Source organism: Channa argus, chromosome 10, assembly GCF_033026475.1.
Source record: "Channa argus isolate prfri chromosome 10, Channa argus male v1.0, whole genome shotgun sequence".
Classification (NCBI taxonomy): domain Eukaryota; kingdom Metazoa; phylum Chordata; class Actinopteri; order Anabantiformes; family Channidae; genus Channa; species Channa argus.
The window spans coordinates 18442495-18462347 of NC_090206.1; the positions used below are offsets into that span (position 1 = coordinate 18442495).

General features: G+C 39.9%; 1 protein-coding gene across 8 annotated transcripts in view; it reads right to left on the minus strand.

Moving 5' to 3' along the window:
* Positions 1-230: 230 nt before the first annotated feature.
* Positions 231-19853, minus strand: part of diaph2 (diaphanous-related formin 2) — a 352014-nt gene continuing 332391 nt past the window's right edge. For all 8 annotated transcript variants that reach the window (XM_067517868.1, XM_067517862.1, XM_067517865.1 and 5 more), the window contains one exon: positions 231-6070. In XM_067517868.1, the coding sequence (XP_067373969.1) occupies positions 6006-6070 (65 nt within the window). In that variant the 3' untranslated portion in view covers positions 231-6005. The remainder of the gene's footprint in view (positions 6071-19853) is intronic.

A 19853-nucleotide genomic window follows, 5' to 3' on the forward strand; every position in this document is an offset into this window, starting at 1 on the left:
GATAAAAACGTGTTGCTTTTATAGGTAGAAGCTGCCCCATTCATCATGTGCTAACACCTAGAGCTCTCTGTAATCCCTGTCCATAAGTCAGCCTGAGGTTGGTATCTTCTGCCCAGCCACTAGGTAAACTGAGGATGGAATTTTGCCGCAATTTGGCAAAACAAGATATAAAGTATTTTACTTGTGGCATGTGATGTGTGTGTAAAGGACACAAAGGCAAACAGACTAAATATCTTTCAGAAATCTGTTTATGTAACAAAGTGGTTATTATTTAGTATCATAGTCCATTACATATTCTGTGTAACAACATTTTGCATAACCATTTTGTTTTTCATAAACTTAAGGATACAAATATAAATGTTTTTAAAACAATAAAACATAATGACAACATAGAAGGTAGGCAGGGATATGGCAGCTTACACATCATATCAGACAGAGTTTGCCAACAATTGTGAGCATTGTTGATTCAGCCACAATTGGTCTTCCCTTAATCAATAGGAAGCACTAACAAGGAAGGAAAGAAACGGATATGTGATAGCTGGGAACTTTTTCCAAAATAAGTACTTTGCAAATAGTTCACTCTGTTAGTGGCAATGTTGTAGTCAAACATCTCAAACTATTCCTCTGCATGATAGAATATCTTGTGAGGTACAGTAAAGAGCACAATCAGTGAGTGGGATTTGCACTGCAGATTTTTTTTTTCTTTCTTTTTTTTTAATTGAAGCACTTGCCACTAACGATCACCAAAATGGCAACTTTTATTGTTTTTGCTAAATCTTTCATACCCCTGCCTCCTCATTCTTACAATTACAAGTCATATAATTGGTTAGTTACAAGCTAAAATACGATGGGATGATTGGCCTAAACACATAGGTGCCTGTTTTTCACACTAAAATGATGGAACATTTCAGGTTGTTTGACCTTAGGATCCCCAGCTATTTTCTATTTAAAAAAAAAAAAAGATTTTGATAATTCTAACAGAGGGAACAGGGAGAGAAATACAACAATTGCTTACTGGGAAGATAAGGATGTTGTCATTATAGAAGTTTCTTCTAATGTTGCAAACTGTCTGCCCTGTCACCGTTTTGTAAACAGGAAAGATAATTCATCCTCTGAGTTTTCAGCCACTTTGTTTTTTGAATGGTAACAAATATAATGGTGTTTCTTGTGATCTATGTAGTGGCAAAGATGCATGAGAGTGAACTTCTATAATGGCTAACAACATTGCTCTTATCTCATTATGTTATACAAGAATAACATTAAAACTTTTACAACTCCAAACAAATGACATTTTACAAAAGATGTTTACTTTTTAATAAGTAAAACCATGGCTGTCGTTTTGTAATCAAATTAAAGTCTGCTACTTTGACAGTTCCTAATTGGATCGCTGTTAACTAAATGTTTAAAAAACACTTGCCTAGTCCTTTTAGTTTAACAGAGATCTGTATTCCCTTTGATATGCCAAACAAAAAACAGGAATTTCCCATTTTGTCATAGTGAGAACTCTGTTTTACAGAAAGAGAAAAGTTGGCACATGTGACAAAAGTTGTTGGTTTTTTTTTTTTTTTACAATAAAGAAACTTTTCATAAAGAATTAGACATTGTCACTCAAACATGTACAGAGGAAAACTTGTTCCTAAAAAATCCCAAACAAACAAAATAGTATCCTTTTCAACATGAGTTTACAGATAAGGTCGTACAAAGGTTGTTGTGACTAGAAAAAAGGGATTGTAGGTACCACATCGTCTGGATCTTGGGGTCTTGCGCTTTAAGCAAACCTCAGACTATAATTGGCTGAGTGGTGGGAAGTGTGTAATGATTAGTTCAATATTTGTGATTTGATTCTGAACGATGGGAAAAAAGCAAAGGTCTAAAAGTTGGAGATTTTAATACTCTAATTGAAGTCTCTTTTTACACATTCACTGCAATTCTGATATTGTGACTGTGTCCAGAGGCCTATTTGAGAACGCAATTGTCCAAGTGACATTCTGTGGACTTTATCCTTTGAGTCCCCCAGTACAATGTCTGTATTATGTGCGCGTGCTTGTTTCGGGAAGATTAAAATCAAACGAATGGGCATAATGATGATGTTTCTATCACTCGATAGAAACAGTAGTAGAAGGTTTTTTTTTCGCACGGCTCCGATTTGGTGTAAACCAAACACTGTTTCCCACAGAAGTTTTCTATCATGTTGTGCCTCCTGTGTGAACCAAGCAGAGTTTCTCCTTTGAGGATGCTTTTCACTCTGGCAATCCCCCGCTGTGTGTTACACGTGTGAAACCGAACTCCGGGCAATGTCCGAGGCCGATTAAGTTTTTTTTACAATTTCCAGAGTTCATATGTGAAACAGGCTTAATACTTTCAACGCAAATTCTCAGTTTATAACATACCTGTTAAACGTTTACATTTTTATAGGACGGCAATACTCGCATAGTAAGAATAAGATGAAAACCGAATTTAAAACGGCAACAGAAGGTGGGTTTACATTTTATTAGACCTTAGATGTAGATAATTTACTAATTTTCTTCCACATGCTTCTCATTCTTTATGCGAACGACTGCTCGATCGAATTCCCATAGCAAATATTCAGCCAGCCATCACACACTGTAAGCGCAGGACCCAAGCTGATATGGCACCTACACCAGCATCACATCTGTCTATGCTGTGTTCAACAATGCCTTATAACTCCCATCTGTGCAGAATCCCTTATGCAGAAACCTCATTTTCTATGCTTTCCCTGTGCAACTGCTCGAACCTTATATTCAGAAGAGAATTATTGTCTTCTTAAATATGCAGACTTCTCGGAGCATTGCGGATGCACCTTGAGCCGAGCTGATGTGTAAAATTGCATTTTTAGAAGCATGCAGGCTGAGAGAGGAGGCATCATGAAACAGACACATCACAAGCACCAGTGGTGAATTGTTTAAATTAAAAATCTCCATCTATTCAGCTCAGGAGTCAAGCACACTGAATCCTATTTTGCCTGGGTTCCTGTTCCAGTTACTGAGCTGTCATGACACACACACACTTGCCCAAAACACACAGACACACAAAGCCTAAAGCAGGGTTATGTTATTACTATAGTAACTTGTGTTACGGTAAAAGGGTCACTTATGCCATTAGCGTTGGGGAATTGGAGGGCGTTTGGAGTCTCACTTGCTAAGACAAGCATCATCTTGTCTGCTGTGCCCCTCAGTTGATTTTCGTGGTTGTACCAACTCTCCATGTGGATTTAGTGGTTGTTTTTAGTAGCATCCGCTTACAGTTTAGGGCTGTGAGGGGACAGGACTGCCCTAGGCATGAATATATGAATAAGTAGTTCACGTGAAGATATCATGTGCCAGTGGGTCCTTACAGAGGAACAAAGCTTACAGCAATGTTTCAACTATTTTTTACACAAACACCAGGCATCCAGAAAACACACAACTATGCACAAACACAGCAGTTATATGCATTCATTTTGTCAGGTCTGTTAACTTGCATGGGCACCTGGTTCTGTGTAACAAACCTAACTTGTGAAAGTGAGTGCCCATGCACTAGCCCCCATTTTGCATTCCCACAATTTCCCTAAATCCTTAAACATCCACTTGTGTATCAATACCTGTGCGTGCTCCACCATTTAGAAATGTTGATGTAAAAAGGAAGTAAGTTTATGGTGCACTGGGCTCCAAATATTATTTTAGATTTGCATTTCCTAAAGTGTAGCAAATAGGAGACAAAAGAGCATCGCTATCAAATGAGGCTCAAATCTCAAATACTGTATGTTGTTATGCTGAAAGAGAACTGTGCCGAAGTTTTAAGGTCATAAATATGCTCACTGTTTACATTGTTTTTCTTTTCTGGTCAGAAGAAAAAGCTTCTACCCACTCAATGCAATGCTCATTTTTTACTCAAATTACTTAAATATAAACACCAACACAACACACAATACAAGTCTTTTGAGCATTTTACACTATCTGTAATTATGCCGAGCAGGAGGACTGAGTAGTGTTTAGAGGAGTCAGATCCTTTCTCCTTCAGAATTTCACTGTAAAACTATGCTATTTAAATGTCAGTTCCTCCACGATTTTGCAACTCAAATTCAACTAATGCCCATGAACACACAACATCTTCTCAACATCTTTTAAATCACAGCAAGTTTAACATACACTGTCTACTGTCCCTGAACCCACTGGGCCAGAGCAGCTGATGACCTTGTTACTTTACTAACATAAACCCAGCACACAAAAGCAAATGATAGGCCCACTTATGACAAGAAAAGAAGAAATATCTAAATTTGCAGGATACTGTTGGATCTTGCAGGGAAGGTCTACAACCAAATACTCCTGAAAATTACTGCTAAGGACAGTGTAAGGCAATTTCACAATGTTTTGCACAAAAGTGGCAGCCAAAAGCACCATGTACAATGCTATGGTGCAATACAGACAAAAGTCATCAACAAACACTTTTCTTACCAAAACATGACAATAGCTGCAACATGTCAACAGACAAGATGTATCACAGTGATATCACAGTGAGGCTGTTGCACCCAGATCTATTGCAAGTGCTATAACAATCAAGATGAGTTAAATTAAATAAGCACAATTACTGGTAATGTTAGTGTATCAAAAATCAAAACATTGTAAAAGCACACTTGTCTACTTTTATGACTGTGATTTCATGCGCGCACGTTTTACTGAGAACACTTGGAATAGTGAAGTTTATTCTCGCTGGAATTTGGCTTTCAAATGAAGTTTAATAAAAAGTGTTTTTCCAAGTTTTGCTTGATCCTGCAACTCTATTGCAGCAGGTGCCTGAAAACATTGCAATTTGCCTCATTTAAAAAAAAAAAAAAAAAAAAAAAAAACTACTATTAGGCCTTTTAGGCTGTTAGAATGACAAAAAGTCCATTAAATACTGAAGGGACTGAAATGTGAGAAATACTAAATGCAACTAGGTAGAATCCCTTCAGTGGGCTGCAGTAATTGAATCACAAACTTTGTGCAACAAAAATAAGAAAAAGCGAAACAAATGTCCAAACAGAATCTCAGAAATGTAGTACCACTGTATAATGAAGCTTTCCCCACTGAAAACCTGTGTAACTACAGGGAAGGACGAGAGTTCATGTTAGCTTCTCAAGGCTAGAAATGTGTCAGTATCTCATTTAACAGCAGAAGTGACCTTGGGACAAGATCAGCACCCGAAGGCACTGGTTAGATATTACACAACTAAAAATGAAATGCATCTTGCCAAAATGGAAATTATAGGTTCCAGATCCATGAGTCACATGCTCTGACAAATCAGGGCAGACAGGGGCCAGCTCTTGTGGCTTTGTGGCTCTGTATATTTACTAGTAAAAATTGTCTCAAGAAGGGACTGATGTGAAAAAGAAACATTTTATACACAGTCCTTCTAATGTTAATAGTTTAGTAACAATGTCATCAGATTGCAGATGGGCCATCTTCCACTTCAAGGACAGCTGGCCCACTTCCCATTGAGTTGAATAAACTGTGTTCAGTATGTTCTAGAGGATCATATGCATATATTATGGTGCAGTCCTTCTTGGCAGAATGTCTGTTGTCAACATATTGTATGTTTCATATTAAAAGCACATTTGGCCTATGATATTTAGATTTTTAAAAATTGGGTAAAAAGAATAGTAGACTTGCAGGGACCAAAATAGCATCTAGTATTTCAAGCAATGAAAATCTTTCAAACAGCAGCATCCTTAAAAATGTGAATTATTTCCTTAAGAATCAAATGATCTGGAGAGGAAATGAACACAGAGTGATGAGAAGATATTGAATAAATATGTAAGACGGACAGCACGAGTATTAAATGTCTGTGTGAAGTACTGTAGCTTCTTCAGGCTTTTTTCTTCCATATGCTGTGTGTCAATGCTTTTTAACTGTGTGTTTGTGAGCACGTGCCACAGTCAGGGCTGTCCCTCCTTCAGATGTCTTCTGGGTCTCCACCTCGCGGGCCTCTTTGGCACTTATCTAGCGTCTTATGGTAGGCGCAGGTGATCATCGACCTTGGTGATTTGCATTGTGTCGCGAACGAGACCTTTCCAGGACGGCACGCCGGTTGTCTGTTTAGAAGAAAAGAAAAAAAAAAGAAGAGAGAACAAAGATTCAAAACCAGAGATTTAGACTGCGAAAGAACAAGAAAGTGTTGTTCCATTGATCCATACTGGCACACAGGAGCTCAACTAAATGAAAGACTGTATAGAGAAACTAAGGGAGGCAAAGGAAAAGACTGAGAATAGGGGAGAAACAACATGAAGCAAATCCAGGCTGATTGAGAGCAGAGCAGCAGGGGAGGATGGAGAAACAGAAGAAGCTGTTGGAGTGGAGGTGCTTGTGTCTGGTGTCATAGTAACTCCATTCAACTCCTGATCCATGCTTCCACTCAAGAGCCCCTCAACTATTCTCACATCAGATGCAGCATATACACAGAGGACAAAGTAAATGCACACATGCAGGCCCACACACAAGCAGTTGGAAAACCACCAGGGGAAAGAATAAAACTACAATATGCATACAAAACACAGCGAGGCAATAAATACGAAAGACTTGTTTGAGTTATTCTGCTTCAGAAAGGGTACCTTGTTAGGATATTAACCTTGGAAAAAAACAAACCATAATATGCTGATCAAATTAAAAGTAAATCAAAAGTTAAAAACTAAAGTAGCTACAATAAACCCTGCATGTTACTGACTGAGTGTTTCACTGCTGTTTGTGGTGCGGCCTCACTCTGGGTTCTCTTTGTGCCAGATTTATGACAGAGTCATACAAACACTGCCTCCCATGCTATCCAACCATGGCTGCCCAGAAATGCCCATGGCATCCGCTGGGCAGCCAGGTGGCAGGTGGAGCTGGACAGAACCAGGAAGCATAGCCATGGCGATGACTGCAGGCACACCCACACAGAACTCCCTGGTATTTCCAAGCATGCGGCCACCACTATGCCCATTACTCAGTGCCAGCTGTAGGGTGCCAGGCATCCCAGGCTGGGCGTTGTTTAATGGCACTCACTCGATCCATCATGTCAGGTAATGAGCTGAGAGTGACTGTGATGGCTAGGAACACACACACAGGCATACACAGAGACTCCCACCCTGACAGTCGAGAACAGAAAGCACTCCTTCTTCAGATTGGATACAAAGCATCATGCAGATGGTGCACAGGGGGAGAAGGAGAAAGTGAGAGTGAAGGAACAGAAAGAGCGAAAGGAAGACGGATCTAAACAGATGAGAGGTTTTCAATTCTGTGCTTCTATCAGTTTACCTGCGTTCAAATAGTGAAGGTTTTTGTCAAAGCTAAACATGTTCTGGCAGTGTGTCAAAAAACATCGTCACTATTCTTACATGCAATAATTTTACGTCCACATGTTGGGACTCATGAAGGACTAATACAACCTCCATTCTTTCAAAAGATTGTATTTAAAAAAAAAAAAAAAATCAGGAAAAAGAAACAAAATGGAGACAAAATTGTTAAAAAAAGTAATTGATGTAACCTCATTTCTAGTCAAATACCCTTTAACCCTCCATTTACAAAGGAGCATTAAAAAACAGAGCATGGAGAATACTGACCCCCTGCCCATAATAAGATGTCATCTTGGACTACATCTATTACTGTAAATAGGACTGGGGACATTGACATTATAAAATCTAAAGAAAATGCTCTACTAAAAAGATCTTAAATTCATTGGGAGACAAAATGATAAACTGGATAATCCACGAACATAGTTTAAAAAAAAAAAGGCCTCAAGCATCTTGAAACATTCGTTGGTTATTTTACAGTAAACCATTAATGTTGATATTATGTAAATATAAATTCCCTAAATAACAACACCTACTGCTCTAGTCCACATCTTGCCATCAGCTCTATTTGTCAACGCGGGACATTTACCATTTACCCTTCATACTGACTCAAAGTAAAGGCTTTTTGATCCCAGTATCAGCACTGTGCACTTAACAGCAGCACGCTGTTGTTGGCTTTATTATTTTAACAGACATCCACATTGTATCCTGTTCAAACTGAAAACAGTAGAGACTATTAGTTGACCAAATGTTGAAACCCAACAGGAAAAAAAATGACATAATAGCTTTTGTAGAATAAAAAATGAAAAGTGGCCTTTTGGGGGTAATTGTGTGTTACCTAACTGCCTGAATACATGGGAAAGCTTTCGTCAAAGACTTTGCAAAAAAGGAGAAAAACTTGCAGCTCCCATCAGAGTATCCTTGAACGGAGAGCTATTGGCTTCTCATAAAGACTTTTGTGTTCCTATCTTCAGGTGCATAAAAGCCCATCTTTTCCCACCCCACATCAATCTATCATAACAATTGAACAAACAGCAGCCATTTCTACTGGGATAGAAACATTACTACTACCCTCTACTGAATTGAATGCTTCAAGCACACGTACACACATATACAGAGAGGGAAACAAAGCCAGACTGGGGGAAAATGGGGAGAGCACCACGCAAAATACAAACTCTGCTACACTCTTTTTCCCTCCCTTCTTCGAGCACTGATTGCAGCTCTTTTTTCTCGCATTGGTTTTGATGGCTTCTTTACCTGGTTGTCCCAGAGGCGACATCTTTCCGAGTTACAGTAGGTACGACACAGAGGAGCACAAGAACAGGAAAAGAAATTGACAAAAGAAGAGCAGGTATTCCATGTTACAGCAGGGAGATGTTGGCATACTAGAACTTAATTAAATGCTGGCTGGCACTGTTTCTCAAAATGTTACTAAATGCACCAAGGATTTCAATGACGATGGGCAGATGGAGGAGGAAGTCACTGACATACACACACATGCACACACTTTCTCTTTCTTACTCCCTCTCACTCTCTCACACACACACAAAGAGAAGGAAATACATTGTTGCTTAAGTGTGTAGTCAGGGTGCAGAGAAACGGCTCAGTACATTGCTTTGAGGAAGCCACACATTCCCCCTGTTTCTAACACACACACACACAAGCATATCCCTGCATGTATATCATGATGATCCCTGACACAAGGGAAAGGCTCTGAATAAGACAAGGGTAATAGGAGGAGGAGAGGATGCCAAGATTACTAAACAGCTAAAGCAGAGGCCTTGAGCTGTGGCTGCAACTCCAACCTTCTCCTTGTTTGAAAGACCTCCAGTGCGATGTCAGATCATGTTGTGATAGATGACAGAGCTGCGTTTTCTGCAGTGGATTCCCCAAAAGTTATTTAATATCATAATGACTTTGGTGTCACCATCATCGCTGGCCAATTACAATTACTAGAACTACATGTTAAGCCAATTCTGTCAGTTATCTATCACAGAGACACAGCATGGTGCTCTTTTAGGAATTATATAGCTCTCTTTGGCCAATATAAACAGGAAGACTTTCAAAGGGATTATGTTACACTCCGCTCCAAAAGTATTGGAACAGTGTGGCCAATTCCTTTATTTTTGCTGCAGACTGAAAACATTTGGGTTTGACATCAAAAGATTAATATGAGACAAGAGATCAACATTTCAGCTTTTATTTCCAGGTATTTAAATCTGGATCCGATACACAACTTAGAAGATAGCACCTTTTGTTTGAACCCAAGTTTTGGAACGTTTGACTGACAGGTGTATTTTGTTGCCCATGTGTGTCCTATGACATAGATTTTTCAAACAATAAATAAGACTAAATGTTTGAAGTTTCAGATTTGCCTCCTCCCTGTTCAGACTGCATTTGTAGTTAAGAGGTGTAACCAACATGAAGACCAGAGAACCGTCTCTGGGTGAAAAACAAGCAATTATGAGGCTGAGCGAAGATGGACAGACATTGGTCATAGGAAGTACTACCATTCGATATGTCCTGAAGAAGAAACAAACCACCGGTGGGTAGACCAAGGAAACAACAGCAGTTGATGACATTGTGAGAGCTGTAAAGAAAGACCCTGAAAAAACTGTTAATGGCATCAGCAACAACCTCCAGAGGGCAGAAGTAAAGGTATCACAATCTACTCTTCGCAGAAGACTTCATGAGACATTTTGCCAAAAAGTACAGTGATGAGCCTCAAAAATTCAGGGACAAAGTTTTATGGACTGATGAGAAAAAGATTAGCCTTTACCAAAGGGATGAAAAGGCTAAAGTTCTGAGAAAGATAGGACCTGCTCATGATCCCAAGCAACCAAGCTTGTCTGTGAAACACAGTGGAGGTAATGTCATGGCCTTGAGCTTGCCAGGCTGCTTCTGGGATTTTACCTGAGGAGACTGAAGGGAGTAACCCATCACAAAAAAGAATGCAAAATTATGGTGATGCCAATGGGTCACAGGGTTGATGCAGTTATTGTAAGCAGAGGATTCACAACTAAAGATTAAGTCTTATTCGCTTTAATCTATTTTAAGTCTATCTATTCCAATACATTTGCTTACGTGTAAAATAGGTGGGTTCAAACAAAAGGTGCTGTCTTCTAAGCTGTGTGTCTGATTGAGATTTAAATACCTAGAAATAAAAGCTGAAATGTTGATCTCGTCTCATATTTATCGTTTGGCCTCACTATTCCATTACTTTTAGAGGGGAGTGTTATGTTAGTTAAACATTGACTGGGCAGCATCAAATTCCAGGCTATCATCTAAACACAGCATTCACATTCATCATGGCCTAACAAGGTCATGTTCACATCATCACCAATCATGACAGCAGCAGAAGACACACAGGATGCATCATGAGGCAGGGGTGGGCCTGCATCTGTTGTAAAACATTTTTACAAATCATACATGGCCTGTCTTTTTGTTCTATACAAGTGAGCAATGACATGATTTCTCTGATATGTCACTGCCTTTGTCTAATTCTCTTTCTAAGAATTCACCCGACACTTCATATTTTGATAACACATAATAAAGGTGATTAAATCTCTGCTCGCTGCACATCAACATGTTGTTTGCCTGTCTGTCGAAGGGGAGAGCAGCACTAGCAGCACCAACCTTCTATCACCTCTTTTCACCTCCCCTCCTCCCTCCCCCCGTTCCCCTCTGCCAGCCTCCAAGCTACAGAGTAATGGAACTCCCCACACAGAAACAAGATATGGTGTATAAATGGGATGCAGAGGGAGAGGAGCTATTTCTTCCCGCTGAAAGTTATGGGCCAGGTATCGTAAAACTACAGTCGTGGCAAACACAGCCCTTCGTTCAGTTGATCAGTGATCACCCCAAACACGGAGCAGGGGAGGGGGGAAATAGTGCAAGTGAAGAGGTGAGTTCAGTTGTAGAGAGCTGGTAAAAAAAACAAAACAGGGAAGGACAATGATGGGTCAAAGACGAGTATCAGTGACCGTTTTCTATCTGTTGTTAAAAGCCACTTACTGATTTCTAACAAGCAGCTAAAATGCACCTACTGTAAGAACAGTAGAAGATTAAAGGATTAAAACCATGACATACTTTCACTCAGCAATTGCACTACACCAGTTAGGCTCTTTTCCCCCGTTCTACAGAAGAGTTACAGATCATCTTGCTGGTAACAAAAACTGAAGAAAAATAACACTTTGTTTGAGAGGTTTTCATAGTAACAGCAAATAAAACATGCACAATTATGTAATGTTTACAATGTACATCTAACAACTTTTTTGCAATGCAAACATACATACTAATTATATGATTGTAGCCCACAAATTTTTTAAATATTACTGCTGACAGGAATATGCTGTAATATTGTCATCACCCTAATACACTAAGGTTTTGGAATTTCATTGCATTTACAAGGACAAAAACAGTATACCCACAGTTCTAAATCTCAGTTCTTCCTTGTTTTTTATTCTGAAATATTCAGTTTCACCTCACCAACATATTCATTTATTGATTTCTTATATGCAGCACAATGACTTATTTACATTTTATCTTCAATAAGTCAGCTTATAGCTATTCCTGGCTACCAATCCTGCCAACTCTGACCATCATAATCAGAACACCGCGTGTTTTGTGGCTGTATTAGAATCTGTGCAGGTTCATGAAGAAACTGCTTTTGCTGACTTCTGTCTCAAGTTTATTATTACCTGTAGGCCGGGTGTATCACCTAAATGAGTGGGCTGTACAAATGTCAGGGAATGTGAGCATGAAGGGGCTCGATTCTAGTGCTTGATGTGTCTTGGTGCATTTTCTCAGCTTGCCGTATAGCAGACCCAGGCAATCAGAATGGCATGACAGAGGGAAATGCCTAAGACAGGCCTGGATAAACATTCTGAGGCAAGATACTGAAATTCTCCCACTCTGTGTTTTGCTCTCATTTTTACACACTTTATTCTGTCTTGCAAAATTTTTCTCTTCTGAATCCCCCTTATTGCCGACATTAGCTCTGTGTTTACTACAAAATGCTGGACACTTGTAGTTTCTAAACACCTAGGAAGCACAGAACGCAATCCAAGCACTAGTCATGAATTTTAACTTGTAATAGACACTAACTCTCAGATTACTTCGTTCTGGAACACATGTATACAAGTTCACATTCCTGCTTGACAGCCTGTATACAGAATCTGGAGGCTAAGTGAGTTAAACTGGCAGCCTGTTGAGATAAACGGTAACAAGGAAAGATTCACGGAGAGCAGAGTGGTCATAACACATGCAATAGGTTTTGACAGTGCAGGGATGTGCTTAATCTTTCCATGCCTCTATCACCACTCTATCTCAGTGGGTACTGTGATGTGCATGCTTTGCAATACTGGAGACTGACCCAGATAGTGAATACAGCCATTCTTACTGCTAACATCTCTCCCTCCCTGGATTCCATTTAAGTTCCACACTCCCTTTGACAAAAACTGTGCTGTGCACCATCACTCAAAAATGACATCACTGCTTTTTTTTCCCTTTTTTTTTCTTGTCGCTATCGGCGATGCTTACCATTTTCCCCCCTCTTACTACTAGCTCAGCCTCTCTTTAGTGCTCCTATATGCAGACATACTGTACATAACTGCTGGCTGGTTCTCTGTCATGCTTCTACATAAAATGTGCTCGCATTCACGCACTACCCCTAACAACACTAGTGAAAGGAACTTGGTCTGAGAGTAATGCCTCCTGACTGCGCAGCACAAAATATGTTTCAGGAGAGAAGCAAATGACTGCACATGTTCATATACAAATGCTTATTTTTAGAGGGAAGAAAAGTACTAGTTTATCTCCTCAGTAGGGAAGCGTTGACAGGTTTCTACTAGGGACAAAACAGCAGGAGACAAAAGGGGTTTTGTTTGTGTTTGCACATGTAAAACCTGTGTGTACTATAAGCACTTCAGTCTCTATGTGTGTGGTGATCAAAGAAATCCATCGGTCTCCTTGAAGCTTGGCTAACATTTGTTAGAGTTGTGATTGAAATCAACAAGCTCAACAGACAACTAGTAGCACAGACTCCTCACTGGTCCCCTCGGGTACAGAAATCTCCTTAAAATATCTCTGCTGGACTTGATTCCTCAGTCACAGAACAATGCCTCTTGGCATTCTGGGATGCTGCGGAGGCACTCACAGCCCAAATGAACAGTTATATGAAAACACTTTTGCGATCGATCAGTGCCTGAGGCAAAACTCCCATTCATGATTGTCCTCTCAGCAGTCAAGTTTCAGGAGACAAGCTTCAACCTAAGTATAACCATGAAAGAAAACAAATATCCTCAAGGGTAAAGTCCTGAAACTCGGCATTGGCGACCTGCTTGCCTGCTGTTTGAGTTTACGTTACACTTTGACATTATCTCCTTACTTTGGCTCAACAGTATTCACAGTAGCTTAGAAGTCTAATGGTATTAGGATGTACAGTGCATTTTGGGCAGAACATTTTAGCTTTACCCCAATGGCTATGGTCCTATGGCCTTATGGTAATTAAACTTTTAATTACTTTCTCGATTAATTTTGTGGTCTATGAAACATCAGAAAAATTTGACAATAACCCAACATAACAGCTCGTAAAAGCGCCAGCACAATGTTATGAAATGTCTCATTTTGGTGTTCCAACACGTTTGGGGGAAAAAAATTGCAAAATATTTCTAAACAATATTCCTTGATACAGTATTTCACAAAATGCATCAGATTGTTTAGATGCATTACTTGGAACTGTCAATATTTGTTATTTCTTATTGAAAAAATGGACAAATTATTCATTAGTTAAATACCTGCAGGACCATAACCTACTGTATTCAAGGGGGTTGCTGCGTCTAACACTGAAGCTGCTGATCTGTGGCTCCATGAGCAGCCCAAGACTATGACCACAAGGCAGGCAGGAGCCATGGAGAGCACAGATGGGGCCTGTAGCAGAAGCATGGGTTTCACAGGCATGAGCCAGGAGAGAGAGAGTAAGAGTGTCACTGATCCTATAAGACTGGTTGGGCCACTGTGGGAGGCCAGACCCCCTGACGACATGGACATCAGTGTCTGGCGTGCTCTACTGAGGCTTGATCTGAACTGGACCAAGCCAAAGCACTGACCTGCTTTTGTTCGGATTGTGTGGAACACAGAGATCAGTGTACAGTATTAACTGGTTAAATAGGATATATTAATACTTTGTGTTGCCTATGAAAATAGGTCATCATTTACCATTAAAGAATCACCTCTGTCCATCTACTAAGTCTGTCGATCCTGAAACTGACATACCTCTATTACTTTAATTAGGCGGGACTGTAAGTAATACAGTGCAAAACGTCAGATGGGGTGATAGGAATCTAATTACTTTATCCAGCTTTCTTTTAAGTCGAGGTCAGAGACGGCATCAGCACGATGAGAAGCTGGAACCTGCAGCAGCCGATGCACACTACATGATTGACAGGTGAATGAGTAGAAAGAGAGATAGTTAGACAAATGGAAGCTAAGATATAGTTTGACAGACAGATGGGAGCGTAAATGGATGGTTTGGCAGCATGATAAGGTAAATAGGCTGATGGATCACCAAACAAATGTGGGAGGAGGAAGGAAGAAAAGAAAAGAGGAAAGAAAAGAATGCCTGCCTGCAGACAAGAAAAGATAGGAAGCCAGATAGCCTGATAAACACAGATGGATTGTGTTGATACACAAGGAGGTGGAGCAAGATCGATAGATTGTTTTATTCTATTTGCTTGGCAAACTGGAGATTTGATGTGGCTGGTATCGAGGCGATCTATTTCTGACGACGCCAGGCGTGACTTTTACAGATGGCGAGATAGCGACACATCTCAATCTTTGGCTAGCCTCAGTGCAGTCAATCTTAGCTGTAGTGCTGGTACCACCGTCAGCTGTGTCATCACTTCTGAGTGTTACCAAAAAGACTTTGTGCTATATGTCATTTACAATAAATCTCAACACATGGGTTTTACCTCAGATGGGCTCTAAATTAGTGAGCGTAAATCAAAAGATGAAGTCCAAATGCCACGGGTTGTTAACCTTACAGGTAAGAAGCTGTAGCTTGGAGAGAATAAGGACCTGGTGTCTCAAACGAGGAAAAAAAGAGAAGGATTCCTCGCTTCTACTCAGATTTGAGCAAAACAAAATGGATGCCCTGACAACCCGACGCCTCATTACTGCTGCTTGCGTTTATCATGTCAAAATGCAAGACAAGGGTATGTGAAGTTTAGAGGCAAGGGCTCTCCTAGTTAGAAAGGTGGCTTCTCTATGTGGCTGCTTGAGGGACATGGGGGTGCACTACAACAGCCTTGATGAGTGTTCCAGGGCTTATAATAGACAGGAAAGGCCCAGAAAGCATGCCCTTTAGAGGTGCAGCATCTCTCACTGTCTGACAGCTTACAGGACCCAGGTTTCACAATGACACCTTCACAGTGCGCTCAAGATGACACACAAACAACACGCTCACAGGTGCATAATGCTCAGACACATATTCTCAGAAACACAAATAAGTTTGGCAGCACAAGTGTATGTGCAAACATACACCAACATATGCACGTGCACAAATACTAATCCATTTGCGATATGGAGATAATACCTGACAAGCGGAATCTGAGCATCATGCTGACAGTATTATTACATATAAAACAACCCGGGATATAAAAACATCCGGCAGTCACTCCAAGGAGGAGGTTATGGTAGCAAACATCTGTTTATGCCATGAAAAAGTACAACTGTACTGTAAACAAAAATATAGCTTAAGCTCCATCTCCACAAATAGTGTTGGATTTATAACAAAACCTCATAGTAAGTTAGGAAGGTAAGTAACCATAGGTGGTTCTTTGACCAAGAGTTTGCAGAATGAGCATCAATCTAACTTCACTTGCCTGGTGTGTAGCCCAAATCATGTCTCTTTCATATTTTACATTGTTTAATAAAATGTGGACTGAGCAATGCTAAAATGGCACCTGCGATTTGGACTGTGGGAAGTTTGAGCGTTTTTCAGGATGTTGTGTCATTTTATAGACCAAGGATTTAACTCATTAGTTAAAAATGAATAAATATTATTTAATAGGAGTAATGAAAATGATCCTTATCTAAGGTAGCAAAATAATTACATTCATAGTATATGTTAATAACTTAGTTTGAAGTATTATGCAAACACAAACAAATAAATTAACAAAAGCACAAGTACAGCTATGAGGAAGTGTTTTACTTTATTGCACTTATATTACTAGCTTTGCATTTTGCTACTCACTAACAAGTTGTACTGTAATACACAAAGGCATAATATAATATTTACCTGTAATATCCATTAAATAATAAATGTCACTGATGGCCAAGTTTAAGGAATCCTTCCTCGAATTATCTGCACCGAGTCAGACAGCTTCCAAAAGCTTCCCGTAACAATCTAAGATGCCATCCAATTTCAGGATTCTGCAGGACCCCTCACCACTGATGCCTTACCCAAGTTAATAAAACATGGTGTTGTGTGTTATTTATTTATTAATCCCCTTTTTGATGTGTCCCAATGTGCGCTGTGAGTGGTGCTGGAGATCATAGAAGGCATTGCAAGCGAGCAGTCTTGCTCTTTCCTCCATGCCATCCCCTTCAGACCCATTTGGCCATGTGAAAATGCTCCCTTCTGTTCACATGAGGGTGCATGGTGGGCTGCTTCCAGAAAGACTTTTCACTTGCTCTTTAATATAAATCATTCATACTGAGAGATGCTCCCTCATGTACACAAAACACCACAACCTTTCCTGAGATGGGCTACACTTTGCTACCTTCATGTTTTTGCTTGCGCTTCGTCTGTGTGGCTGTCAACGTGAGTTTTTTTATACAAGATTTATAATATGGGGTGGTAGACACCAAAAATATATACAATATCCTGGCTATAGAAGCAGTGGTAATGTAACTAGTAATTTTATTTCGTTTCTTTTCATATAGTTGTGTGTTTTTTTTTTTACAACAAAATAATTGTAATTTCTCAGACGGTAAAAAGTAAAAAAAAAGCTGAAATAGAAAGATAGTAATTTATTCACCTTTGTTAACAAGGTTGTAGATGTGTCTGTGCAGAAGTGATAAGCCGACTTGCAGTCAAGTGGCAGAGTAAACACTAATTCATCTATGTCCTTAAATACGTCTGACAGTCACGGTTTCTCAGAGCTCCATGGTGTCCACAGCTGGAGTGTGTCAGTGTGTTCTTGCATGTGTGAGAATATACATTGTCTGCTATTGTCTGTGTGTGTGCATATGTGTCTAAAGGAAGGCCTTTATTTATTTATTTATTTATTTATTTTTAAACTGCCTGAAGGTTGACTATACATACCCACAGACCAGACATCTCAAGTGACAATGGATTCTGTGTGAATGAAATATTTATCCATCCCCTTCACTTATTCATTGTGGAGGAAGATTTTTCTGCAGGGATGCCCTCCAGAGATGTGGCACTCACATGCCAGGCGGCCCGCCGCCACTTTACCCACAAGGTTTTCAATAAAACAAGCAAACAACACAATTCCAACACCTATAAATAAGTGATCATTCTTGGATAAAGTGCTGTACACAGAGACCCTCACTGAGGCCACTCATCACACTTTAATGGGGCCCTGTACCGGCCAAAGTTATTCCTCTTCTCTCCTTTCTATATCTGTGAGCAGAGTGGGGGAACAAAGTCAATGGAGTTAGCTGAAACAAGAGAAGGAGAAGCGCATTCAGATCATCATCAAACCATTACCTGGCTCAACACGGGTTAAGACACAGCACTATCTCTTTCATGATTTATGAGGCTATCAACATGCACCATCCTTGTCCCTTTCCCTCACACAAAAAACACAAACACGCAAGCACACACAAGCTCTCAAGTTTCCCTATTTCCTTTCTTTGTGAAGACAGGTTGTTCACAGCAGTTTGAACATTCAGAGTGGTGGCTCGCCAGATGCTTGGGCGTCTGTCAATGTGGTGCTATTGTTAGCTAGTTTTTGATGAGATTTACATGGCGGAAAAGCCATCAAATAAGATATACTACAGAGAATATGAGAAGGGATCACACTTAATCCGCACACCTGCGTCTTGGCAGTGCTAAGTCTCTCTTCCATCCAGACTTACACACAAGCAGATACATGAACCACCCACCCACACCCACAAAATCAAGACTACAAACTTAAAGCGAAAATCTGGGAGTTACACAGTAGCTTGAGTCTGATTTAGATGTGGGTTTTCCCGCAGCTCAAAGGCTCACAATTACCATACTTGTTCAAAAACTAACACACATATAGGACACAACTCGTGAACGTGAACACACACAGGCAAACAGACACCATGGAGCATTAGTGTACATTTGGTGGTCTTTTTTTTTTTCAAACAGCATTTCAACTGTAAAAACCATCCTATTCACTGCTTTCTGTTGCTGCCAAATTTAGGCATCAAAAAAGGATGTTGCTTTTAATTCTGTTAGTGTATTAGGCCTAATTGTTATTGTTCTTAAGGTGAAGTTTAAATATGGAGAAGAGTTCACTGAATTAACTTTCTGGGACTCAAAAGGCTTATTATACTTTTTGTCTATCTGACTGATATGTATGCACACACACACACACACACACACCACATCAAACCTCTGCTTATTAGAAAATAACTGGGTCACTTGTGCCCCAGCTAGTGACACTTTCTGCTCTGCCCCTGTAAGCCCCTCAGTTACCCACAATCCCTTGGCATCTATGTCAGAGCCAGGGCCTGCGGCAACACACCTGTGTCCACACTTCTTCTCTGGGATCAATTAGCATTAAAGTTTTAGAGCTGCTCTCCCACTGTGTGGACATAGTGTACACTGGAGGGGTACAGCCCAAGAACAGCCACAGAGAGAGACCGATTTGCACTACAATTCACCACAACGATCACAAAGACACATACGCGCACAACCATTCCTTTACCTTGAACCACCGTACGACTACACGTCTGAGTATATGTCATGTGAGGACTAACAAACAAATCAGAAAAGCTCTGAAACACAAAAAACCTCAGAAGTACAGGAGTTATTCTCACACACATTTCAGTATCTGTTAAGACTGCTTTATATGGCATAGTCAGCTGTGGCTGTTCTGTATTATACGCCAGCTTCTTTTACAGATCACTTTCCCTCCACCGTTCCACTGAATTGATCTCTCCTGAACGTTACTAATGCTTTCTTCTCACACACTTAAATAACAGGATTGAATTTTGACTGTATAATTTAGTCTTAAAGAAACACATCAGAGTTTCAGTGAAAATCTTATACACAACATGAAATTACTGTTTCATCCTGCTGAAGGATGATGGGATCAAGTTAGGTTCTTTACATGAATCTGATTTGTATATCTGTACCTTCCAAATATTTTTAATCACAGTATATTTGCATCATATCAATCAGAAATGAAGCACTTTCTTCTGGTTCATCCTTAGATTTTGTTATTTCACTCACAAAGACTTACAGAGAAGTCTTTTCTGCATCTGACATATTAAACATTTTTTATTGGCAGATGTTCAAGTCTTAGAAACAACTGGAATCTTAATTTGT